We start from the raw sequence: 23,754 nt of genomic DNA, 5'->3' as shown, positions 1-23,754 counted from the left end.
GGGTTCGATCCCAGGCGCCGGTGAGAAACAATGGGCAGAGTTTCTTTCACCCTATGCCCCTGTTACCTAGCAGTAAAATATTTACCTGGGTGTTAGTCAGCTGTCACGGGCTGCTTCCTGAGGGTGGAGGCCTATTCGAGGAACGGGCCGCGGGGACACTAAAGCCCCGAAAGCATCTCAAGATAACCCCTCAAACCCCAGCAACCTTCATCCCCTCCAGGTCAAAATAAAAAAAGTTAGTGATGGGTCTCACATGTACTGTACTGGGTATACAAAACAACACTTAGGTGTTGTTAAATGTCTTCTTAATAACCCTGAAGCACGTTCAGGACATGACAAATTCATCATAACCAACCGGTCTCCAGCACTAAATAAAAACAAAACAAAAATTACAAAATTAAATATTATTCATTCATTATTTTGACTGTAGCATAGGATAGAGCAATCATTGGTGAACAAATTGGTGTTAAAATTCTGTATATAAGATGATTATTGAAACCAAAAATATTAACTCTAAACCTGAAGCTATTTGCTTTACATAAAATGACAAAAATGGGGCGATATTACATGACTGATATAAATCGGGGAAAATGTATAACAAGGTGGATATGGATGTGTGTTTATGTATCAACTCAAAATAGAGGATGAAACAATGGATGTAAATTGAATAAGATTAGATTCAGGAAAGACCTTGGGTTTAGAAACTGGGTTGTTGATTTATTTAATGAACAAATTACAGGGGAACATAATCAGCATAGGACTGCTGGAGTGTTTCAAGTGTAGGCTAGACGTATGTTCACGACTTTGGGTGGATATAAATAGGAGCCGCTTTGTATTGTCCATTAGACCTTTGCAGTTTTCTTTATTCTTCTGTTAAAAATTAATTGTTTAATGAAAGCCTTAGTTGGAAAGAAACATGAGAAAGACAGCCCAAAGATTACATGACAGAGGGATAGTTTCTTCCATTATGTATGGATGCAAGATGCTGCTATGCATGAATGGGAAAAAGTAGTGTAGTATAAATAGTCAACTTAAGAAGAATATTGCGGTATTTAGTACAGTATATGAATAAAGTAAGGATTAAATGTCATGGAAAAATGCATTATTCATAAAGCAATAATCTGAAGGAATGAGGATAATTTGGAATGGGCTGGCTTGCATTAAATGAATGAATGATGGTAGATGAGTGAAGAATGTATTTAAGTGTATTTGAGAGTAAGATGACTAGAGGAATGCCAGTAAGATGAGCAAACATAGCAGGTAATTACCTAAGTGTAGTTACAGGATGAGAGCTACGCTCGTGGTGTCCCGTCTTCCCAGCACTCTTTGTCATACAACGCTTTGAAACTACTGACGGTCTTGGCCTCCACCACCTTCTCACTTAACTTGTTCCAACCGTCTACCACTCTATTTGCGAAGGTGAATTTTCTTATATTTCTTCGGCATCTGTGTTTAGCTAGTTTAAATCTATGGCCTCTTGTTCTTGAAGTTCCAGGTCTCAGGAAGTCTTCCCTGTCGATTTTATCAATTCCTGTTACTATTTTGTACGTAGTGATCATATCACCTCTTTTTCTTCTGTCTTCTAGTTTTGGCATATTTAATGCTTCTAACCTCTCCTCGTAGCTCTTGCCCTTCAGTTCTGGGAGCCACTTAGTAGCATGTCTTTGCACCTTTTCCAGTTTGTTGATGTGCTTCTTAAGATATGGGCACCACACAACAGCTGCATATTCTAGCTTTGGCCTAACAAAAGTCATGAACAACTTCTTTAGTATATCGCCATCCATGTATTTAAATGCAATTCTGAAGTTAGAAAGCATTGCATAGGCTCCTTGCACAATATTCTTAATGTGGTCCTCAGGTGATAGTTTTCTATCTAGAACCACTCCTAGATCTCTTTCTTTATCAGAATTCTTTAAAGATTTCTCACATAATATATAGGTTGTGTGGGGTCTATGTTCTCCTATTCCACATTCCATAACATGACATTTATTAACATTAAATTCCATTTGCCAAGTGGTGCTCCATATACTTATTTTGTCCAGGTCTTCTTGAAGGGCATGACAATCATCTAAATTTCTTATCCTTCCTATTATCTTAGCATCATCAGCAAACATGTTCATATAATTCTGTATACCAACTGGTAGATCATTTATGTACACAATAAACATCACTGGTGCAAGAACTGAACCCTGTGGTACTCCACTTGTGACATTTCTCCATTCCGATACATTGCCTCTGATTACTGCCCTCATTTTTCTATCAGTCAGAAAATTTTTCATCCATGATAGAAGCTTACCTGTCACCCCTCCAATATTTTCCAGTTTCCAGAACAACCTCTTATGTGGAACTCTGTCGAAAGCCTTTTTTAGGTCCAGATAGATGCAGTCAACCCAGCCATCTCTTTCCTGTAATATCTCTGTGGCCCGATCATAGAAACTGAGTAAATTCGATACACAGGATCTTCCTGATCGAAAACCATACTGTCTGTCTGATATTATATCATTTCTCTCCAGGTGTTCTACCCATTTAGTTTTGATTAGCTTTTCCAATACTTTCACTATTACACTTGTCAATGATACAGGTCTATAATTGAGGGGGTCTTCCCTGCTGCCACTTTTGTAGATTGGAACTATGTTAGCCTGTTTCCACACGTCTGCTACGATTCCTGTACACAGGGATGCCTGAAAGATCAGGTGAAGTGGAATGCTGAGCTCAGATGCACATTCTCTCAGAACCCATGGTGAAACGCCATCTGGGCCAGCTGCTTTGTTCCTCCCGAGCTCCTTTAGCATATTTTCCACTTCATCTCTAGACACCTCTATCCGCTCTATGTTGTTCTCTGGAATTCTTATTGTGTCTGGTTCTCTGAAGATTTCATTTTGTACAAACACACTTTGGAACTTTTCATTTAATGTTTCACACATTTCCTTTTCATTTTCCGTGAATCTGTTTCCCATTTCCAACCTCTGGATATTATCCTTTACCTGCAATTTGTTGTTTATGAATTTGTAGAATAGGCCCGGTTCTGTTTTACATTTATCTGCTATCCCTTTTTCAAAATTTCTTTCTGCCTCTCTCCTTACTGCTGTATAATTGTTTCTCGCATCTTTGTATCGCTGGTATGTTTGGGGGTTTGGCTTCTTCCTATACTGATTCCATTTTTGTGTCTTTTGGTCTCTTGCCCTCTCACAATTTCTGTCGAACCAATCCTGTTTTCTGGTCCTGCATCTCTGTTTTGGTATAAATTTTTTTGTGCCTTTATCATATATTTCACAAAACTTGCCATACATCTCATTCACTTCCTTGCCTAGCATCAAGTCTGTCCAATTATACTCACTAAAAAAATTTCTAAGGTCACCATAATGTCCTCTCCTGAAGTCTGGTTTTTCAACTGCTTCAACCTCCTTATTTTCTTCCAGCTTATAACGCATTGCATACTTTATTCCCAAAAAGACATGGTCACTTTTACCCAAGGGAGGAAGGTACTGAATGTCAAATATCTCTTCCTCCTTCCTGGTAAATATCAAATCTAGCATGGAGGGAACGTCCCCTTCCCTCATCCTCGTAGCTTGTTTAACATGTTGATACAAGAATGTTTCCAGGATGAGGTCTACAAATTTACAGGTCCAAAAATCTTCTGTTTTAGCTTCATATGCTTCCCAGTCTATGGATTTCAAGTTGAAGTCACCGACTATCAACAGTCGTGATCTATCGTTATCCGCTCTCGCTATAATCTCTCTCATTATTGTTATAAGACCTTCACGTTTACTATCTAGCTCCTCCTTTGACCATGTGCTGCTTGGCGGTGGACTATATGCATTTATCATCATTAGTTTATCATCCTCATAGCAGATCTCTAGTGTTATTATGTCAACTTCTTGTGGATTGGCAGTCATTATTTCCTTCACCTTTAGGTGTTCTTTTACCAGCACAGCAACGCCACCGCCTTTCCTAATTTTTCTGTCCCGTCTCCAAATTGAGTAGCCCCTTGGGAATATGACCTCATTTAAAATTACATCTTCAAGTTTTGTCTCCGTGAGTGCAACAATGTCTGGTGTCTGCAGCTGTATTACATCACTTAACTCCAGTATCTTCGATCTCACTCCATCTATGTTGGTGTATGCAATCTTCAGGAACTTGTTCCCCCTCTCCTTATTCTTCACTCCCCCTCTCTCTATTGATTTTGTTGGTTTGCCTTTATGTACCACTTTACTGGTTTGCCTACCCCTATCACTTTGTAGAAAAAAGAATTTATTTCTTCTTCATTCCTGCTCTCATTTAAATGTTTTGCCTCGGCGAGGTTCAGTTTCAGCTTCTCTCTATCTTCTTTTGAAAGATCTCGTCTTAACGACCACCCTTTCCCATCCTCATCCCTTTGCAATTTTCTAGCATTCCTTAGTACTTCTTCCATCTGTTTGGCACCGTTTAGGGTGATCCTCAAAGGTCGATCTTTCCCTTTTACGTACCTGCCTATTCTCCTGTAGTCGCACACATTCTCTCTGTTTGTAAGACCTTCCACGAGGCCAACAATTTTATCTACTACTTTAGCTTCTTCTACAGCTCTTTCTGACCTAGATGTTATCGCCTTTTCTTTGCAGCCAAAAATGATCAGGGACTTACTCCGATCAACTGTGTTTTGCACCAACTTCGGGTTAGATGCCAATTCTTTCCTCACTTCTAGCCTAATGTTTGTTTTATCTTGGTTGCTGCAGTGTTTGGCTTCCTTTACTGCTTCTTCTATTTTTTCCTTCTCCTTGGCCACTTGTGCATAAGTGAGTTGCATATCTTTCTTGCACTGTTCTATTCCCTGTGTAACTTCCTCCATCTGTGCTGACAAAAGCTGTTTCTCCTGTTGAATTTCCTTGCCTAACCTATTGTAGTCATTTATGTTTAAATTTACTTTAACTTCTTCCAAAGCTATTTTTAAGAGTTTATTTTCTTCTTCCATGGCTTTGCAATTTGTTTCCAATTGATTCTTATCCTTGCGCAAGTCTTTCACTAAACCCTCAAGACATAAAACTTTGCTATTCAAATGGTCATTACTTTCTTTCAATTTACTAATTATTTCTACATGAGAGTTCACTATAGTATCTAAATTAATAGTATATATTATAATAATAATATAATAATATAATAATAGGTATATATATACATGTGTGTGTGTGTGTGAGAACTCTGGATTTGTATGTGAAACATGCTGTGGTAAGGGATTGTGTTAAGTGGCAGCAGTTTGTGTTATGTTTGTACCGTGCAATTCTGCTCCGATGGATCAATGTGTGTTAGACCCCATTCAATGCGATAATGGGATCTACACTCTCACTAACAATGAGTGTGTTGCAAAAAACCTTAACTATTTTTTGGCAGTACATAATTAAAATCTTTGGTACTTTATGTAATTTGTCTTACTTAGTTTATTTGTTTTAGTTTAAAATTCTAGAACAGGTATAGAGTACTATATTTTACCTATAGCGTATTTTCACAATTTGATTATTGCAAATATTTGCAATATTTGGTAACTTGACAAGAGTTTTGCTGTTATTTTTTTTGTTCTTGGTGCTAGAAACTAAGTTGTTTCTTTGTGTGTTGCAGATGATTCCTACTAGCAGCACGCAGCAGTCTCTCATTACGCAAGGAACTGTTGGAATTTTGGCTCAGTCTCAACCTAGTATTGGTCGGCCACAGGCAATGAATAATATGGGTGGTACCACAGGTCTTCCTACTATGGCAACTTCCGCACCCGGTTTGAGCACCATCCGACCCACTGCAGGCCAGATGCTGATGATGACAGCTGCAGGAGCCATGCAGGCATTGCCCAGAGCCACTAATGCAGGTGAGTTGCCAAACTGGTTGAGAATATTTTGTTAAGACTTTGAGTAACGGGGCTTGATTATATATCTTGAAGCTTGGATTAAAGTACACTACAGTGCAACCCTCTTATAAAATCTGAACTATATTGTTCCACACTTGTTCCAAATTTGCTTAAAATAAAGATTTTTTAGTGTTTTTCAAATTTATCAGAAAAAGTGTTTCTCGTTTCAAATAATAGAACATACATTTAAACACAAATAATGTATATAAGCAATACCTGTAATTTAAATATAGTAATAGAGTATAATAATACAAGTGTGATAAGCTAAGTTTATACTTACTGGTTATTCACTATACTGAGTAACTACACTAAAGTACTTATAAAAGGCTCAATTTAACCTATTTAAATTTGAGTCTCAGAGAACTTTTCAATCTGTATCATTAGAACTGTCTTTAAGGATTCTTGTGGGGCAGAAACAGTACCGTTGTTAACACTAAACTCGTCTACCAGCATCTCCCACATGATAACTTTTCTACATGAATCGAGTATTTTTATTCGTGCAAAATGACCTCTTCCTGATATTCGGTTTACCCTGATTTATCTTGCTGGTAGACATATTTTCTATTCACTAATTACCTTATGCCTTGCGTTGATTTCGGGGATCAACGCTCCCGCAGCCCAGTATTATTGAAATATTATCGGAAGTATTTTATTCATCTGGATGAAGTTCCTTGAATGATGGAAAGTAAGAGAAAGCAGCACTGAGGAAAAGATCAGATGGTCAGATGGCCAGAACACAACCAAGGGACTGAAAGTTTAGAGAGCCAAATTAACAATGTAGAAGGACATGGTGTTGAGGTACACAAAAATGAAGGCAATATTGAAGAGCAAACTGGTAATAGGAGTAAGGAGAGAAACAACGAGAAGGACGAGAACACAAATGAGAAAGACGAAAGCAACAAGGAGAAAGATAAGGGCAATACCGAGAAAGAATGCGGAAATGAGAAAGTTGGAACAAAAACACAGAGGTAGCCAAGTCGTGCACGGGTACAAACAATAAGAATACAAGCACAGATGAAAATATTTGCAGATATTATGCAAAAGGACAGTGCAGATATGGGACCAGAGGCACGGAATGCACATTCATGCTCCCACGGAAATGCCGAAACATGTTAGGGAAAGGCAGCTGTCATTTTGGAACGGATTGTAGATATTTTCACCCTAAGTTATGCAAACTCAGTGAATGAGAGGAAATGCTATGATCTCCATTGCCCTGATTTCCACGCGAGACGTACACAGCGCTATATGAAAGTGGAGGTCCAATATAATAGCCCGGGAAATTTTTTAGAGGCAGCAGACCCAGAGGGAGGGACAGACAGGCAGAAATGTTGCAGGAGTACGGATGGAGAGGGGAAAATGCCCAAGACTGGACTACGTTTTGTCATCAAGCCCACACATACTACACCCCCCAACTACACAGAAACTACCACACTCCACAGTACCAACTCCAAAACTGAACAAACCATTGCCAGACCAGCACACCCTGGGTCAGGGTAGAGAAGAGGGAGAACTACCAAAACCTTCCAGGAGTGACACACAATATGGACAATCATTCATATCTGCAAACATTCAAGGTCTGAAGCCAAAGTCAAGAAATAAAGTTAAGTTCATAAATGGCCTCCTATTAGAGTCAAACTCAATATTTGGGGCATTCACGGAAACTCATACGAAAGATTACTTGGATAGTGAAATCTGGTTTCCAAATTATAATTTATATAGATGTGATAGAGAAAATAGGTCAAATGGAAGAGTAGGCCTGTATATTAAAGAAGACCTGGTATGCACAGAGCTACTAAACTCAACTAATGAGGTGGTAGAGGTACTTGGAGTTAAGGTAGAAAACATAAACCTAATTATTATCTAAACAGGGAGATCGAAGAAATAGAACAAATGTTGAAGCGATCATACAAGTCTGAGGAAATGGAATTGGAGCAGAAAGCTATACAAGAGATAAAGAAAAATCCGAAATATTTTTTCACATACGCAAAATCAAAGTCAAAAACCTCCACCAGTATTGAACCTTTAATTACAACTGAAGGTACGTACACAGAGGACAACAAAGAAATTAGTGAAATTCTAAGAAGCCAGTATGAGGCTATGTTTAGCACACCAATAAACAACATGAAAGTTGATGATCCAGACAACTTCTTTATGAATGACATTCAAGCTGCAGATAATATAACGGATATTAACACAAATTCGGAAAACTTTCAAAGAGAATGTGACAATATGCCCATGCACTCAGCTCCTGGGGCGGACTCGTGGAATTCAATATTCATTAAGAAATGTAAAGTACCAGTAGCAAGAGCGCTCAGCATAATATGGAGAAAGAGCCTGGATACAGTGGGAGATACCAGCTGCACTTAAATCAGCAGATATAGCTCCGCTGCACAAGAGGGGTAGTAAAGCCTTGGCAAAAAACTATAGACCAGTTGCACTAACATCTCACATAATAAAAGTTTTTGAAAGAGTGATTTGGAATCAAATTTCTAGTTTCATGGAAAATAATGGACTACACAACTCAGGACAACATGGATTTAGAGCAGGAAGATCCTGTCTGTCACAGTTACTCAACCACTATGACAAAATCACAGAAGCTCTAGAAGAAAAGCAAAATGCAGATGTAGTATACACAGACTTTGCAAAGGCGTTCGACAAATGTGACCTTGGGGTGATAGCTCACAAAATGAGGTCAATGGGAATAACTGGTAAAGTAGGACGCTAGATACTCAATTTCCTGTTGTACAGAATACAAAGAGTAACAGTCAATTAAATAAAATCGAGCCCAAGCGCAGTTAAAAGCTCTGTACCTCAAGGTACAGTCCTTGCACCACTGCTTTTCCTTATTCTCATATCAGATATAGACAAAAATACAAGTCACAGCTTTGTGTCATGCTTTGCAGATGACACAAAAATCAGCATGAAAATTACCTCTGCGGAAGACATTGAAAAACTACAAACAAATATCAACAAAGTTTTCAATTGGGCAGCAGAAAATAACATGATGTTTAACAGTGATAAATTCCAGGTACTCGGGTACGGCAAAAATGAGGCTCTGAAGCAAAATACAGGGTACAAAACACAATCAGATCTTATAGTAGGAAAGCAACATGTAAAGGATTTGGGAATAATGATCTCTGACAGCCTAACGTTTAGGGAGCATAACCAAGCAAATATTGCTGCAGCCAGAAAAATGATAGGATAGATTACGAGAACTTTCAAATCCAGGGATTCCATCACAATGGTTGTACTCTTCAAGTCACTTGTGCTGTCCCGTCTTGAGTACTGCTCAGTACTCACTTCCCCATTCAGAGCAGGAAAAATTGCTGAAATAGAGGGAATACAGAGAACATATACGGCACGCATAGACGCGATAAAACACCTAAATTATTGGGATCGTCTCAAAGCTCTCCAAATGTACTCACTAGAAAGGAGACGAGAGAGACACCAAATAATATACACATGGAAAATACTGGAGGGTCAGGTCCCAAATCGACACAGTAAAATAACAACGTACTGGAGTGAACGACATGGAAGAAAATGCAGAATAGAACCAGTGAAGAGCAGAGGTGCCATAGGCACAATCAGAGAACACTGTATAAACATCAGAGGTCCGCGGTTGTTCAACGTCCTCCCAGCGAGCATAAGAAATATTGCCGGAACAACCGCGGACATCTTCAAGAGAAAACTAGACTGTTTTCTAAAAAACATGCCGGACCAACTGGGCTATGGTGGGTATGTGGGCCTGCGGGCCGCTCCAAGCAACAGCCTGGTGGACCAAACTCCCACAAGTCAAGCCTGGCCTCGGGCCGGGCTTGGGGAGTAGAAGAACTCCCAGAACCCCATCAACCAGGTATATGTGGGCCTGCGGGCCGCTCCAAGCAACAGCCTGGTGGACCAGACTCTCACAAGTCAAGCCTGGCCTCGGGCCGGGCTTGGGGAGTAGAAGAACTCCCAGAACCCCATCAACCAGGTATCAAGCAGGTATCAGAATATGTCCTGTATCAAAAGTACTGTAATGGGCTGTGATAAGAAAGTTACTGGGGCAAATTGTATTGTACACTTTATAGAACCAATACAGTACAAATTCACAAAAATATTTCTTAAAAATAATATTTACTGTAGTATAAAAATCAGAGAAGTAAAAATTCTGGAAAAATACAATCTGCTCGAAATTGTAATGTAAAGTTGGGTCACATTTTTAGTGTTTTGTTAGAAAATCTAGATTCTCTGGAATGATTTGAAGTACTCACCTAGTTGTGCTTATGGGGGTTGAGCTTTGGCTCTTTGGTCCCGCCTCTCAACCGTGAATCATCCGGTACGTCAATCAACAATGATTTGAAGTGTTGTGTTAACAAAGCTCGTGGTGTGGGGTTATATGATTGGGTCATGGGGGGTTGCACTGTATAGCCAAAATTTTTTTAGTGGGGTTAACTTCCTTAACTCTCACATTGCTAAAGATTGAGAGTCTCATCGATTTACTGAGGTTGTATTTTGAGAGCCCTGCTTGCACAGTTGCGACCGAATTCAGAAATATATTTGCTTATAAATATGATATAGTACTGTACATACTCAATTTTTGCTTTTGAAGTAACAACTGCTCTTTGGTAACTTAATAAATGTTAAAAATCTTGTAAACATTTTTATATATCTGGTTATTTATTGATATTGATATTTTGATATTGACCCATTGATATTTATGATAATTATCAAATTATGTGAGGTGTAATACATACTGTAACTATATTAAATACGTTCAGTTTACAGCATTCACGAGTTTGTTGTGGCTTATAGAGCATGTTGCACTCTTGCTCAGTATTGACTATAAACAATCCCCCTTACAGCTTCTGCTGATTCTCTCGTTGATACATCATGTTAATGTGATTTCATTGTGCAATATAATCTTTCTTCCAAAAAATTATAATTGCCTATAGCAACTGTGTAAGACACAGGCCACGTGCGGACTGTTGCCCATCAAAGTTCACAATTTGCACGACAGTATTGTACTAATCTTGTAGAGGGGCTCAAAAGATATGGTACCAATCGAACTTAACTTTCTTGGGCTAGCCAACTTTTTCAGTGGCTGAAAAATGTTGACCAAACCACACATTAGAAATTGAAGAGATGACGACGACGTTTCAGTCCGTCCCGGACCACTTTCGACTTGAGAATGGTTCAGGATGGACCAAAACTTCGTCGTCTCTTCAATTCTTAGTGTGTGGTTTGGTCAACATAGTAGTACATATATGTACAAAATTAGATATAAGATCTTATGTTAGGCCTTGGATTATTTATTTAATCCTAGGATAGATTCTTGCAGTTTTTACGTTGTTCAATATACTGTACAAATAGCACGAAATAGATTTTCTTGTGTGCTACCTTACCTTGAGGTGCTTCCGGGGCTTAGCGTCCCCGCATCTGGCTAGAGTACATATTTTGTACATTTCATCCATAATTACTTAATGTGCTATTGTTTGTGGAGGAGGGGATGGAAAATGCTGCTCACCTCACATGCTGCACTAGCATTCTGTGACCTTTGACCTCACTGCCACACACACACACACACACACACATTATAATAATGCTCTTGGTGTGAAATGAAGCCATTGTAATATTTGACATGCAAATATATGATAGTTTCTACACACTGTTGGCAATATTTCTTACACTTCCGCAAAGCTTAATAATTATTTTGTTGCAGTGTTTTTGTTTATTCCTATGTATTTGTTAATAAATACTGTACTTGCATAAATAATCATGATCAAAGTCTATATACTGTACTGCATATATTTTTAAGAGATGTCTGCTTAGTCAAATGTTGACTTGTACATTTGCATGTTGCCAAAAATATTTGTCCACATATTCTGTATAATTACTTCTGTATGGCAAAATAATATAGGGGATTTTTCTAAACAAATGTTATGGCTGCCACATGACTCAAGGTTCCATGGGTGGCAAGGAATGATCTGTATTGAAACAAGTGTCGGAGACGAGTGATTAGTCACATTACAATATTTTAGTGGGACTCGGGGCAAGTTAGATACTTCTCAAGTCTGGCCTCAGGCCGGGGTCGGGGAGTAGAAGAACTCTCGAACCCTGCTCCAGGTATGCCGTCTCCAGGTATGCAGTAGCAGAGACCAAACTTGGAAGAGAAACTTTTAAATGAGGCAGTATTCCCAAGGGGCTACACTATTTGAAGCCATGGCAGAAACATTTGACAAGGTGGAGGCATTGCTGGTCTGGTGAAGGAACAACTGCAGGCAAGAGAATTAATACTCAACAGCCCACAGGAAGTCAACATAATAGTGAAATCTGCAATCGGGATGTTAAACTGATAATAATTATTGTCTAGAGTTCACCAGCAAACAACACGTGGACGTAGGAAGAAGGTGAGATTATAGCGGATAAAAATGAATCACAAGTGTCGATATTTGAGGAGTTCAATTTGAAACCAGCAGGTTGGGAAGTCTGCGGAGCAGGAATGGCGGAATTTTGGACCAGCGATGTGTAAACTGCATCCTGGAAACTATCATTAAAGTCAAACATGCTAAACAGGTTACGAGAATGGGAGAATGGGATGTTCCGTCTCCCCCTCCTGATTTCATATTTACCAGGAAAGAAAAGGATATATTTGACAAACATGACCAGGGGAGAAAAAGAAAAGTTGAAAAACTCGATTTCAGGAGAGGAGACTATGTGGAACTTAGCAAGTTTTTTTTTTAATGAATTTGATTAAAAAGTTCTGTTGATAGGCAAGGAAGTAAATGAAACATGCCAAATTTTGTGAGCCGTATGATGATGGCACAAAAACAAATCTGCCTAGTTTCTATGATGGAGCCACAGAGATTTTACAGGAAAGAGATGGTTCGGTTGACTGCATTCATCTGGACTTTAAAATGGCTTATGACATAGTCCTACACAACAGGGTGTTCTGGAAACTGGAACATGCTGTAGGAGTAACAGGTAGACTGTTGACATGCATGACAAATTTTCTGACAGAATGATGCAGGCTATAATCAGAGGCAATGTATCAGACTGGAAAAGTGTTCCTAGTGGAGTTACTAGTACAGTATGTTGACTGTACCAAGAGAGATGCATTGTATATTGTACCAAGATGGATACACTGTATACTGTACCAAGAGAGATGCATTGTATGCTGTACCAAGATGGATACACTGTATACTGTACCAAGAGAGATGCATTGTATGCTGTACCAAGATGGATACACTGTATACTGTACCAAGAGAGATGCATTGTATGCTGTACCAAGATGGATACACTGTATACTGTACCAAGAGAGATGCATTGTATGCTGTACCAAGATGGATACACTGTATACTGTACCAAGAGAGATGCATTGTATATTGTACCAAGATGGATACACTGTACAGGTATACTGTACCAAGAGAGACATTGTATATTGTACCAAGATGGATACACTGTATACTGTACCAAAAGATATGCATTGTATATTGTACCAAGTGAAAAGCAGGGTTTAGTTCTTGCACAAATATGTTCATTTTCTTTATATTGATGACCTGCCAGAAGGAATACAGAACTATGAACGTGTTTGCTGATGATGTTAAGCTACTAGGGGAAGATAAGAGACTTAGAACATTGTTATGCCCATCAAGATCACCTGGACAAAATAAGTGTATGGAACAACACTTGGCAAATGGAATTAAGTGTGAATAAAGACCATGTTAGGTAACGTGGACTAGGAGAAAATAGGCCACACAGCCTAAAAATTATGTGGAAAGGCATTAAAGAATTGAGAGAGAGATCTAGGGTGGTTCCGGATAGTAGAATGTCACTAGAGCACCACATAGAGGATATTGTGCGGAGAGCTTATGCTATGCTTCCCACCTTGAGGTTATAGTTACCTGGCGATGATTTCGGGGCTTAGTGTCCTCCGCGGCCCGGTCCTCGGCCAGGCCTCCTTTTTGTTACACACCCCCAAGAAGCAGCCTGTAGCAGCTGTCTAACTCCCAGGTACCTATTTACTGCTAGGTAATAGGGGGCATCAGGATGAAAAAGAGGCAATACGATAACTACATACAAAATAGTAACAGGAATTGATAAAATTGATCGGGAAGAATTCCTGAGACCTGGAACTTCAAGAAGAAGAGGTCATAGATTTAAACTAACAAAACAAAGCTGCCAGAAAAATATAAGAAAATTCACTTTTGCAAACAGAGTGGTAGACGGTTGGAACAAGTTAGGTGAGAAGGTGGTGGAGGCCAAGACCGTCAGTAGTTTCAAAGCGTTATATGACAAAGTACTGGGGGGACAGGACACCACGAGCGTAGCTCTCATCCTGTAACTACACTTGGGTAATTACAGAAGGGGTTCCAAAGGGTATACAGAAGGTGTTCCAAGGGGTACACAGGTGTTCCAAGGGGTACACAGAAGGGGTTCCAAGGGGTACACAGAAGGGGTTCCAAGGGGGTATACAGAAGGGGTTCCAAGGGGGTATACAGAAGGGGTTCCAAGGGGTATACAGAAGGGGTTCCAAGGGGGTATACAGAAGGGGTTCCAAGGGGGTATACAGAAGGGGTTCTAAGGGGGTATACAGAAGGGGTTCCAAGGGGTACACAGAAGGGGTACACAGAAGGGATTCCAAGGGGTACACAGAAGGGGTTCCAAGGGGTACACAGAAGGGGTTCCAAGGGGTACACAGAAGGGGTTCCAAGGGGTACACAGAAGGGGTTCCAAGGGGTACACAGAAGGGGTTCCAAGGGGTACACAGAAGGGGTTCCAAGGGGTACACAGAAGGGGTTCCAAGGGGTACACAGAAGGGGTTCCAAGGGGTACACAGAAGATGTTCCAAGGACTACACACAAAGCTGCAAAAGTAAATATTATGTCAAATCATTTTAAAAGGCTGTATAGTATCATTGTACAAAGAATTAGTGTTAACAAATTAACATTGTATATTAAGTGTTTTAGTAACGGAATTCCCGCTGAATCAGTGGTCCGGTAACTCGCAGGAACCAGCTGAGAACACATTTGGTAATTCCTTGATGTAAGGGATGCTAAAGCACGGGTCTCCTCAAGAATAAGATATTAGAAATGATAATTATACTAGTACTTGCATCAGTCATAAAGAAACATGGCTGTAACATACAGTGCTGACATACCTTACTTCATCACCTACTTGTGCTCCAAGTCTGTCTAGTTACTATAACGCTCACATATTAGCATTTTATCAAAATGAACTATGTTATTTTAAATGACACATGTTCAGGCATTTGTATATAAAGAATATGAACTACAGTAGTGACATTATATTACAATGGCAGTAATAATGTTAATGCAGACGAGGAGTCACAATAACGTGGCTGAAATAAGTTGACCAAACCACGCACTAGACAGCGAAGGGACGACGACGTTTCGGTCCGTTCTGGACCATTCTCAAGTCGAAACGTCGTCGTCCCTTCACTTTCTAGTGTGTAGTTTGGTCAACAATAATGTTAATGTTAAACAAGGTGCCAGTACGATGCCTGTGTTGCGATGCTCCGTCATCACACTCGTACTTGCACGCACCACCAATAATTCCATTGTGTTAACCTTAAGAAAAAGCATGTAAAAAATAAGCACTGGATATAAAAATGAATGATAAACACTGAATTCAGCTGTGTAGCTGAGGCAGAATTGAAACTGGTATGCGTCAATTAGGACATAGTGATGGTGCAAACATGATACCATGATTCAATTAACAGGTATTTGTTTGAAAAGCCATACTGTATTTGCATCATTTCCGAGAGTTTGTGTGTCATTACATAGCAAAGTGTCTCTTCTGTAACATAGCAAAATATCTCCTCTGTATACGATGCTTAGTTTCTGTATAATGGAAGATTACAGAATGGCCCATATTGACCCCTGATGAGTTGACAGGCTGTATCGAGGCTGTAGTTGGCTATGAGTGGTAATCTTGACTCAAAAATAAATGCATGGTAAAAGCATTGCTACAGTTGTATATACTTAATAAGAGAGATTCACTGTTTACTGTACCAAGAGATGCATTGTATACTGTACCGAGAGATGCATTGTATACTGTACCAAGAGATGCATTGTATACTGTGCCAAGAGAAGCATTGTATACTGTACCAAGAGAAGCATTGTTTACTGTACCAAGAGAGATGCATTGTTTACTGTACCAAGAGAGAGAAGAAGCATTGTATACTGTACCAAGAGAGATGCATTGTTTACTGTACCAAGAGAGAGAGGAAGCATTGTATACTGTACCAAGAGAGATGCATTGTTTACTGTACCAAGAGAGAGAGGAAGCATTGTATACTGTACCAAGAGAGATGCATTGTTTACTGTACCAAGAGAGAGAGAGATGCATTGTATACTGTACCAAGAGAGATGCATTGTTTACTGTACCAAGAGAGAGAGATGCATTGTATACTGTACCAAGTGAGAAGCATTGTATACTGTACCAAGAGAAGCATTGTATACTGTACCAAGAGAAGCATTGTATACTGTACCAAGAGAAGCATTGTATACTGTACCAAGAGAAGCATTGTATACTGTACCAAGGGAGAAGCATTGTTTACTGTACCAAGAGAGAAGCATTGTATACTGTACCAAGAGAGATACATTGTTTACTGTACCAAGTGAGAAGCATTGTATACTGTACCAGAGATGCATTGTATACTGTACCAAGAGAAGCATTGTATACTGTACCAAGTGAGAAGCATTGTATACTGTACCAAGAGATGCATTGTATACTGTACCAAGAGATGCATTGTACACTGTACCAAGAGATGAATTGTATACTGTACCAAGAGAAGCATTGTATACTGTACCAAGAGATGCATTGTATACTGTACCAAGAGAGAAGCATTGTATACTGTACCAAGAGAGAAGCATTGTATACTGTACCAAGAGAGAAGCATTGTATACTGTACCAAGAGAGAAGCATTGTATACTGTACCAAGAGAGAAGCATTGTATACTGTACCAAGAGAAGCATTGTATACTGTACCAAGAGATGCATTGTATACTGTACCAAGAGATGCAGTGTATACTGTACCAAGAGAAGCATTGTATACTGTACCAAGAGAGAAGCATTGTATACTGTACCAAGAGAGAAGCATTGTATACTGTACCAAGAGAAGCATTGTATACTGTACCAAGAGAAGCATTGTATACTGTACCAAGTGAGAAGCATTGTATACTGTACCAAGAGATGCATTGTATACTGTACCAAGAGAGGAGCATTGTATACTGTACCAAGAGATGCATTGTATACTGTACCAAGAGAGAAGCATTGTATACTGTACCAAGAGATGCATTGTATACTGTACCAAGAGATGCATTATATACTGTACCAAGAGAAGCATTGTATACTGTACCAAGTGAGAAGCATTGTATACTGTACCAAGAGAAGCATTGTATACTGTACCAAGAGAAGCATTGTATACTGTACCAAGTGAAAAGCATTGTATACTGTACCAAGTGAGAAGAATTGTTTACTGTATCAACAAAGATGCATTGTATACTGTACCAAGAGAGAAGCATTGTATACTGTACCAGGAGAGAAGCATTGTATACTGTACCAAGAGAAGCATTGTATACTGTACCAAGTGAGAAGCATTGTATACTGTACCAAGAGAAGCATTGTATACTGTACCAAGAGAAGCATTGTATACTGTACCAAGAGAAGCATTATATACTGTACCAAGTGAGAAGCATTGTATACTGTACCAAGAGAAGCATTGTATACTGTACCAAGAGAATCATTATATACTGTACCAAGAGAAGCATTGTATACTGTACTAAGAGAAGCATTGTATACTGTACCAAGAGAAGCATTATATACTGTACCAAGAGATGCATTGTATACTGTACCAAGAGAGAAGCATTATATACTGTACCAAGAGAAGCATTGTATACTGTACCAAGAGAAGCATTGTATACTGTACCAAGAGAAGCATTATATACTGTACCAAGTGAGAAGCATTGTATACTGTACCAAGAGAGATGCATTGTATACTGTACCAAGAGAAGCATTGTATACTGTACCAAGAGATGCATTGTATACTGTACCAAGAGAGAAGCATTATATACTGTACCAAGAGAGAAACATTGTATACTGTACCAAGAGAGAAGCATTATATACTGTATCAAGAGAAGCATTGTATACTGTACCAAGAGAGAAGCATTATATACTGTATCAAGAGAAGCATTGTATACTCCACCAAGAGAGAAGCATTGTATACTCCACCAAGAGAGAAGCATTGTATACTGTACCAAGAGAGAAGCATTGTATACTGTACCAAGAGAGAAGCATTGTTTACTGTACCAAGAGAGAAGCATTGTATACTCCACCAAGAGAGAAGCATTGTATATTGTACCAAGTGAGAAGCATTGTTTACTGTATCAATAAAGATGCATTGTATACTGTAGCAAGAGAGAGAGAGAGATGCCCTGTACACTGTACCAAGAGAGAGAGAGAGATGCCCTGTATACTGTACCAAGAGAGAGAGAGATGCCCTGTATACTGTACCAAAAGAGATGCACTGTATTCACTTGCAAAATACAGTAATACTAATACTGTATCACTTAGGAAGCTTTACATTTTAGCCTTTGTGATTTGTCCATCAAACTGTAATGGCCTGCTTGAAATATTTTCACGTAGTAATTTATCATGTGGATGTAAAGTGATCCGAACCTTTACTGATTCTGACCTTTAATGTTCCAAAGTTCGATACTGTGTTTGTTCATCAAGCTTAATTGAGTTTTTGTAAATTATTGACTTGGATGTGTGTACAAATTTTGTTAATGGTACACTAAATTGCATGATTTTTGTATAATTAGTTAACTTGCTGAAGTACTGCATTGCCCTGATATTTTAGATTTTTTTGTTTTGAATGGCCATTCATTTTGAATTCAGGTAGGAATTCAGAATGTGAAGAGTAGGCTTTCAGTGCAAATAATTTATATAATGCTATTTAGTTTTAAAAATATTGTAATCCTCCTTAAATTTCAGGGGCCAGATTCACGAAGCAGTTACGCAAGCACTTACGAACCTGTACATCTTTTTCAATCTTTGGCGGTTTTATTTACAATTATTAAACAGTTAATGAGCTCTGAAGCACCAGGAAGCTGTTTATAACAATAACAACAGTTGATTGGTAAGTTTTCATGCTTGTGAACTGTTTAATAAATGTAACCAAAGGCGTCAAAGATTGAGGAAAGATGTACATGTTCGTAAGTACTTGCGTAACTGCTTCGTGAATCTGGCCCCAGGTTTTTTGCAATCAATATATTCTTATTTATGCAAATAAATATGCAGTGTGCCTATTTCATTTGTATAAAGATTTATTTGTATTCTACAAATACTGTAAAAAATGTATCTTAGTATCTTTGTGTATGCATACTTCTTGGTACTGTATAGGGTTTAATGAAGCTGGCAGTTAAGAGCGACCTGTGGGTCCCACCAAGTGACCACACGTTGGCCTGGCACGTACCCTTGTTCGTACTGCGCTCCTCATAGAGTAGTGCAGGTGTATGCAGTCTTAACATCTGTGGATATTCATCTAGTGTTTACTTCTCCATCCTTTGGCTTACAGGTGTTATCACCATGGCTAGAGCACAAGAAAATATCACACCAGCACCTGCTACTCCACCTGCTTCAGACCCTGGAGAGGAGGAGGTAGCTTCCCTTCAGAATAGTGTATTGGTGTTGGAAAGACTCCAGAATGGAGAGTCGGCTACCAATATCAGAAGGGAATGTGACGTCAATAAGTCTAGTGTTGGAGAGTGCAAGAAAACTCAAGCTTACCAATCGCTACTTTGTAATAATGAAACAAAGTATAATGGAAATGGCAAATTTAAACATATTGAACCTGCATTGACCTTTTGGATAGAAAATCAAATGCAGAACCATGTGCCCATATCAGATGCCATGATCCAGAAGAAAGCTTGGCAGATTTATGAGCATATGTCTTGTGAAGGTGGACCTAGTGAAGAACCTCAGTTTAATCATGCTTGGCTCGAAGGCTTCAAGAAATTTCACCAGTTTCATAATATTTCCTTGACCAGTGAATTTGGCAGTGCAGATAAGGGTGCCGTAGAAGAATTCCTGCCTAAGCTCTTGGAAAATATAGAAAAGGGAGGTTACAGTCCAGACCAAGTGTTTAATGCCAATGAGACTGAGCTGTATTGGAAACGCCTTCCTGACTCGACCTTCGTTACCAAAGATAAAACATTTGTATCGGGATTGGAGACGGCTCAAGACTATCTCTCTCTCTTATTGTGTGCTAATGCTTCTGGGGACTTAAAGATGAAGCCCATGATGGTTTACCATTCCAAGGAGCCTCATTCACTGAAGGGCACAAGTCTGTCCCAGTTGCCTGTCTTGTGGAAATGGAACAAGACGCCACGGGTGACTGCTGAACTCTTTGAAGACTGGTTTGTTAATTATGCTATCCCTACAGTGCAAAATTATTGCCAGTGTAAGAACCTTGCAGAAAAGGCCCTCATTTTAGTTGATCACGCTCAAAATCATCCTCTGTATCTCAATGATATTCATGATACTATCAAAATTATGTACTTGCCAAGGAACACGACATCCCTTATCCAGCCTTTGAGCCAAGGAATATTTACTCAACTGAAATGTATGTATTTGAAGTCAGTATTACAGAATCTCTTGTTGGAAACAGAGGGAAAGGAAGCCAATGATGTGAAGGAGTTTTGGAAGTCTTACACAATTAAAGACTGCATAATGTGTATTTCCAAGTGTTGGTCTTCCATATCACAGGAGACATTAAACTGTGTGTGGTATAGTATGTGGCCAGCTGTTGTGAGTGACTTTAAGGGTTTTCCTGACAGCAGCACAGAGGTGCAAAGAATTGTAGAGATTGCTTGTAAAATTCCCGGTGATGGCTTCAGTGACATCACCATTGAAGATATAAATAAATTATTAGAATCACACAAGGAGACATTTTCAGTTGATGAATTGATTAAAGTGTGTGCAAGAGCCAAGCACAAGGAGTGTGCAACTGTGTCTACCAAGTCTGCTAATATTGCAGAAGGAAAGAAAGAACAACTTGGAGTTTTCTTGGAAGAGCTTCTTAAAGCACAGCAGTGTCTTAAAATTGACCCTGACCTAGAACGCAGCGCAAATGTCAGTTCTTTCATTGAGCAAGGTATTTCTATTTTCACTGAAGCCTATGTAAAGTGTCACAAAAGTGGACCGAGTTAATTGTTCCTGTGTAAGCTGGATTTGACTATGGCATCTGTTTGCTAATCTAACTTAATAGGCAGTGTAATTTTCAATGTACAGTACAGCATATTTAAATTTATCACGTGTAGATGAGAAGTTTTTAAAGGTTTAGCAACGTATGTAATGTTTTGCTTTTTATACACGGCATATACATGTGTTATCATGTATTTACTTATAATGGATGCTCTAGCCTTTTACCTAAAGCACATTATTGTATAATAATGATATACCTGTCTATTTATATTAGTAATAAGGACTTTTTTAATTGAGTAAATATTTCAAGGTTTGAATATTTGAAATTTGAATCAGTTTTGCAAGGGTTGGAGTAATGCAAATATGACAAAAATAGGAGCGGTTGTTGTGCATTAATATGCTAGATAAGCTGACAATGAGTCCAATAACAGGGCTGAAGAATGATGACCAAACCACACTTTTCAGAAGATTTAGAAGCGACGATATTTCGGTCCATCCTGAACCCTTATCAAGTCGTCGTGTTTTATGATTTGATAACGGTCCAGGACGGACCAAAACGTCGTCGCTTCTCTGTCTTCTGACTTGTGCTTTGGTCATCATGGTAGATAAGGAGTGGAGGGACTCTGACTTTTCTTGGGAATATTCTCTCCCTTAATTTAAGGTGAATCTGGTTAGATTTAAAATTATGATACCAAGCTGTATTTTGTTTTGGATTTCTTTTAATAAGCTCATTTAGTAATTGACTTTTGTACATGTTTTACAGCACAATTCTCCACATGGTTCATATAGTATGTACATGTGTGTGTGGTATGTGCATAATATATATATATATATGTGGTATGTACATAATATATGTAGTTTGTGCATAATATATGTGGTATGTACATAAAATATATATGGCATTTAACTTATCACCTAGTAGAGTTGTGGGAAGTGAGGAGAGGCAGCACTGCTGTAGTATGTATTTACCTAGTTGTAATCAACTAGTTGTACTTGCGGGGGTTGAGCTATGCTCTTTCGGCCCACCTCTCAACTGTCAATCAACTGTTACTAACTACAAACAAATTTTTTTTACACACACACAGACACACACACTCACGCACGCACATACACATACACACATGCACACATACACACATACACACATACACAGACTGATAATACAAGATTGGTTCAATAGAAATTGCGAGAGGGCTAGAGACCAAAAGACACAAAAATGGAATCAATACAGGAAGAGGCCGAACCCCCAAACATACCAGCGATACAAAGATGCGAGAAACAACTACACGGCAGTGAGGAGAGAGGCAGAAAGAAATTTTGAAAAAGGGATTGCAGACAAATGTAAAATAGAACCAGGTCTATTCTATAAATTCATAAACAACAAATTGCAGGTAAAGGATAATATTCAGAAGTTGAAAATGGGAAATAGATTCACGGAAGATGAAAAGGAAATGTGTGAAACTCTAAACGAAAAGTTCCAAAGTGTGTTTGTACAAAATGAAATCTTTAGGGAACCAGATACAATAAGAATTCCAGAGAACAACATAGAGCACATAGAGGTGACTAGAGATGAAGTGGAAAAAATGCTCAAGGAGTTCGGTAAGAACAAAGCAGCTGGCCCAGATGGCGTTTCACCATGGGTTCTGAGAGAATGTGCATCTGAGCTCAGCATTCCACTTCACCTGATCTTTCAGGCATCCCTGTGTACAGGAATCGTAGCAGACGTGTGGAAACAGGCTAACATAGTTCCAATCTACAAAAGTGGCAGCAGGGAAGACCCCCTCAATTATAGACCTGTATCATTGACAAGTGTAATAGTGAAAGTATTGGAAAAACTAATCAAAACTAAATGGGTAGAACACCTAGAGAGAAATGATATAATATCAGACAGACAGTATGGTTTTCGATCTGGAAGATCCTGTGTATCGAATTTACTCAGTTTCTATGATCGAGCCACAGAGATATTACAGGAAAGAGATGGTTGGGTTGACTGCATCTATCTGGACCTAAAAAAGGCTTTCGACAGAGTTCCACATAAGAGGTTGTTCTGGAAACTGGAAAATATTGGAGGGGTGACAGGTAAGCTTCTATCATGGATGAAAAATTTTCTGACTGATAGAAAAATGAGGGCAGTAATCAGAGGCAATGTATTGGAATGGAGAAATGTCACAAGTGGAGTACCACAGGGTTCAGTTCTTGCACCAGTGATGTTTATTGTGTACATAAATGATCTACCAGTTGGTATACAGAATTATATGAACATGTTTGCTGATGATGCTAAGATAATAGGAAGGATAAGAAATTTAGATGATTGTCATGCCCTTCAAGAAGACCTGGACAAAATAAGTAGATGGAGCACCACTTGGCAAATGGAATTTAATGTTAATAAATGTCATGTTATGGAATGTGGAATAGGAGAACATAGACCCCCACACAACCTATATATTATGTGAGAAATCTAAAGAATTCTGATAAAGAAAGAGATCTAGGGGTGGTTCTAGATAGAAAACTATCACCTGAGGACCACATAAAGAATATTGTGCAAGGAGCCTATGCTATGCTTTCTAACTTCAGAATTGCATTTAAATACATGGATGGCGATATACTAAAGAAATTGTTCATGACTTTTGTTAGGCCAAAGCTAGAATATGCAGCTGTTGTGTGGTGCCCATATCT

General features: G+C 38.9%; 1 protein-coding gene across 27 annotated transcripts in view; it reads left to right on the top strand.

Moving 5' to 3' along the window:
• Positions 1 to 23,754, top strand: part of LOC123770459 (activating transcription factor 7-interacting protein 1) — a 206,428-nt gene that overhangs the window by 162,061 nt on the left and 20,613 nt on the right. For 18 of the 27 annotated variants that reach the window (XM_069301831.1, XM_069301826.1, XM_069301824.1 and 15 more), the window contains one exon: positions 5,590 to 5,830. In XM_069301831.1, the coding sequence (XP_069157932.1) occupies positions 5,590 to 5,830 (241 nt within the window). Of the gene's footprint in view, positions 1 to 5,589; positions 5,831 to 19,450; positions 21,972 to 23,754 lie in introns of those variants that run through there. The other 9 variants (XM_045762313.2, XM_045762315.2, XM_045762314.2 and 6 more) reach the window with 4 other exon arrangements.

This window comes from Procambarus clarkii, chromosome 46, assembly GCF_040958095.1.
Source record: "Procambarus clarkii isolate CNS0578487 chromosome 46, FALCON_Pclarkii_2.0, whole genome shotgun sequence".
In the NCBI taxonomy this organism is placed as follows: Eukaryota; Metazoa; Arthropoda; class Malacostraca; order Decapoda; family Cambaridae; genus Procambarus; species Procambarus clarkii.
Note: the sequence above shows the minus strand (reverse complement) of the source record. Positions and strands in the feature narration are given on the sequence as shown.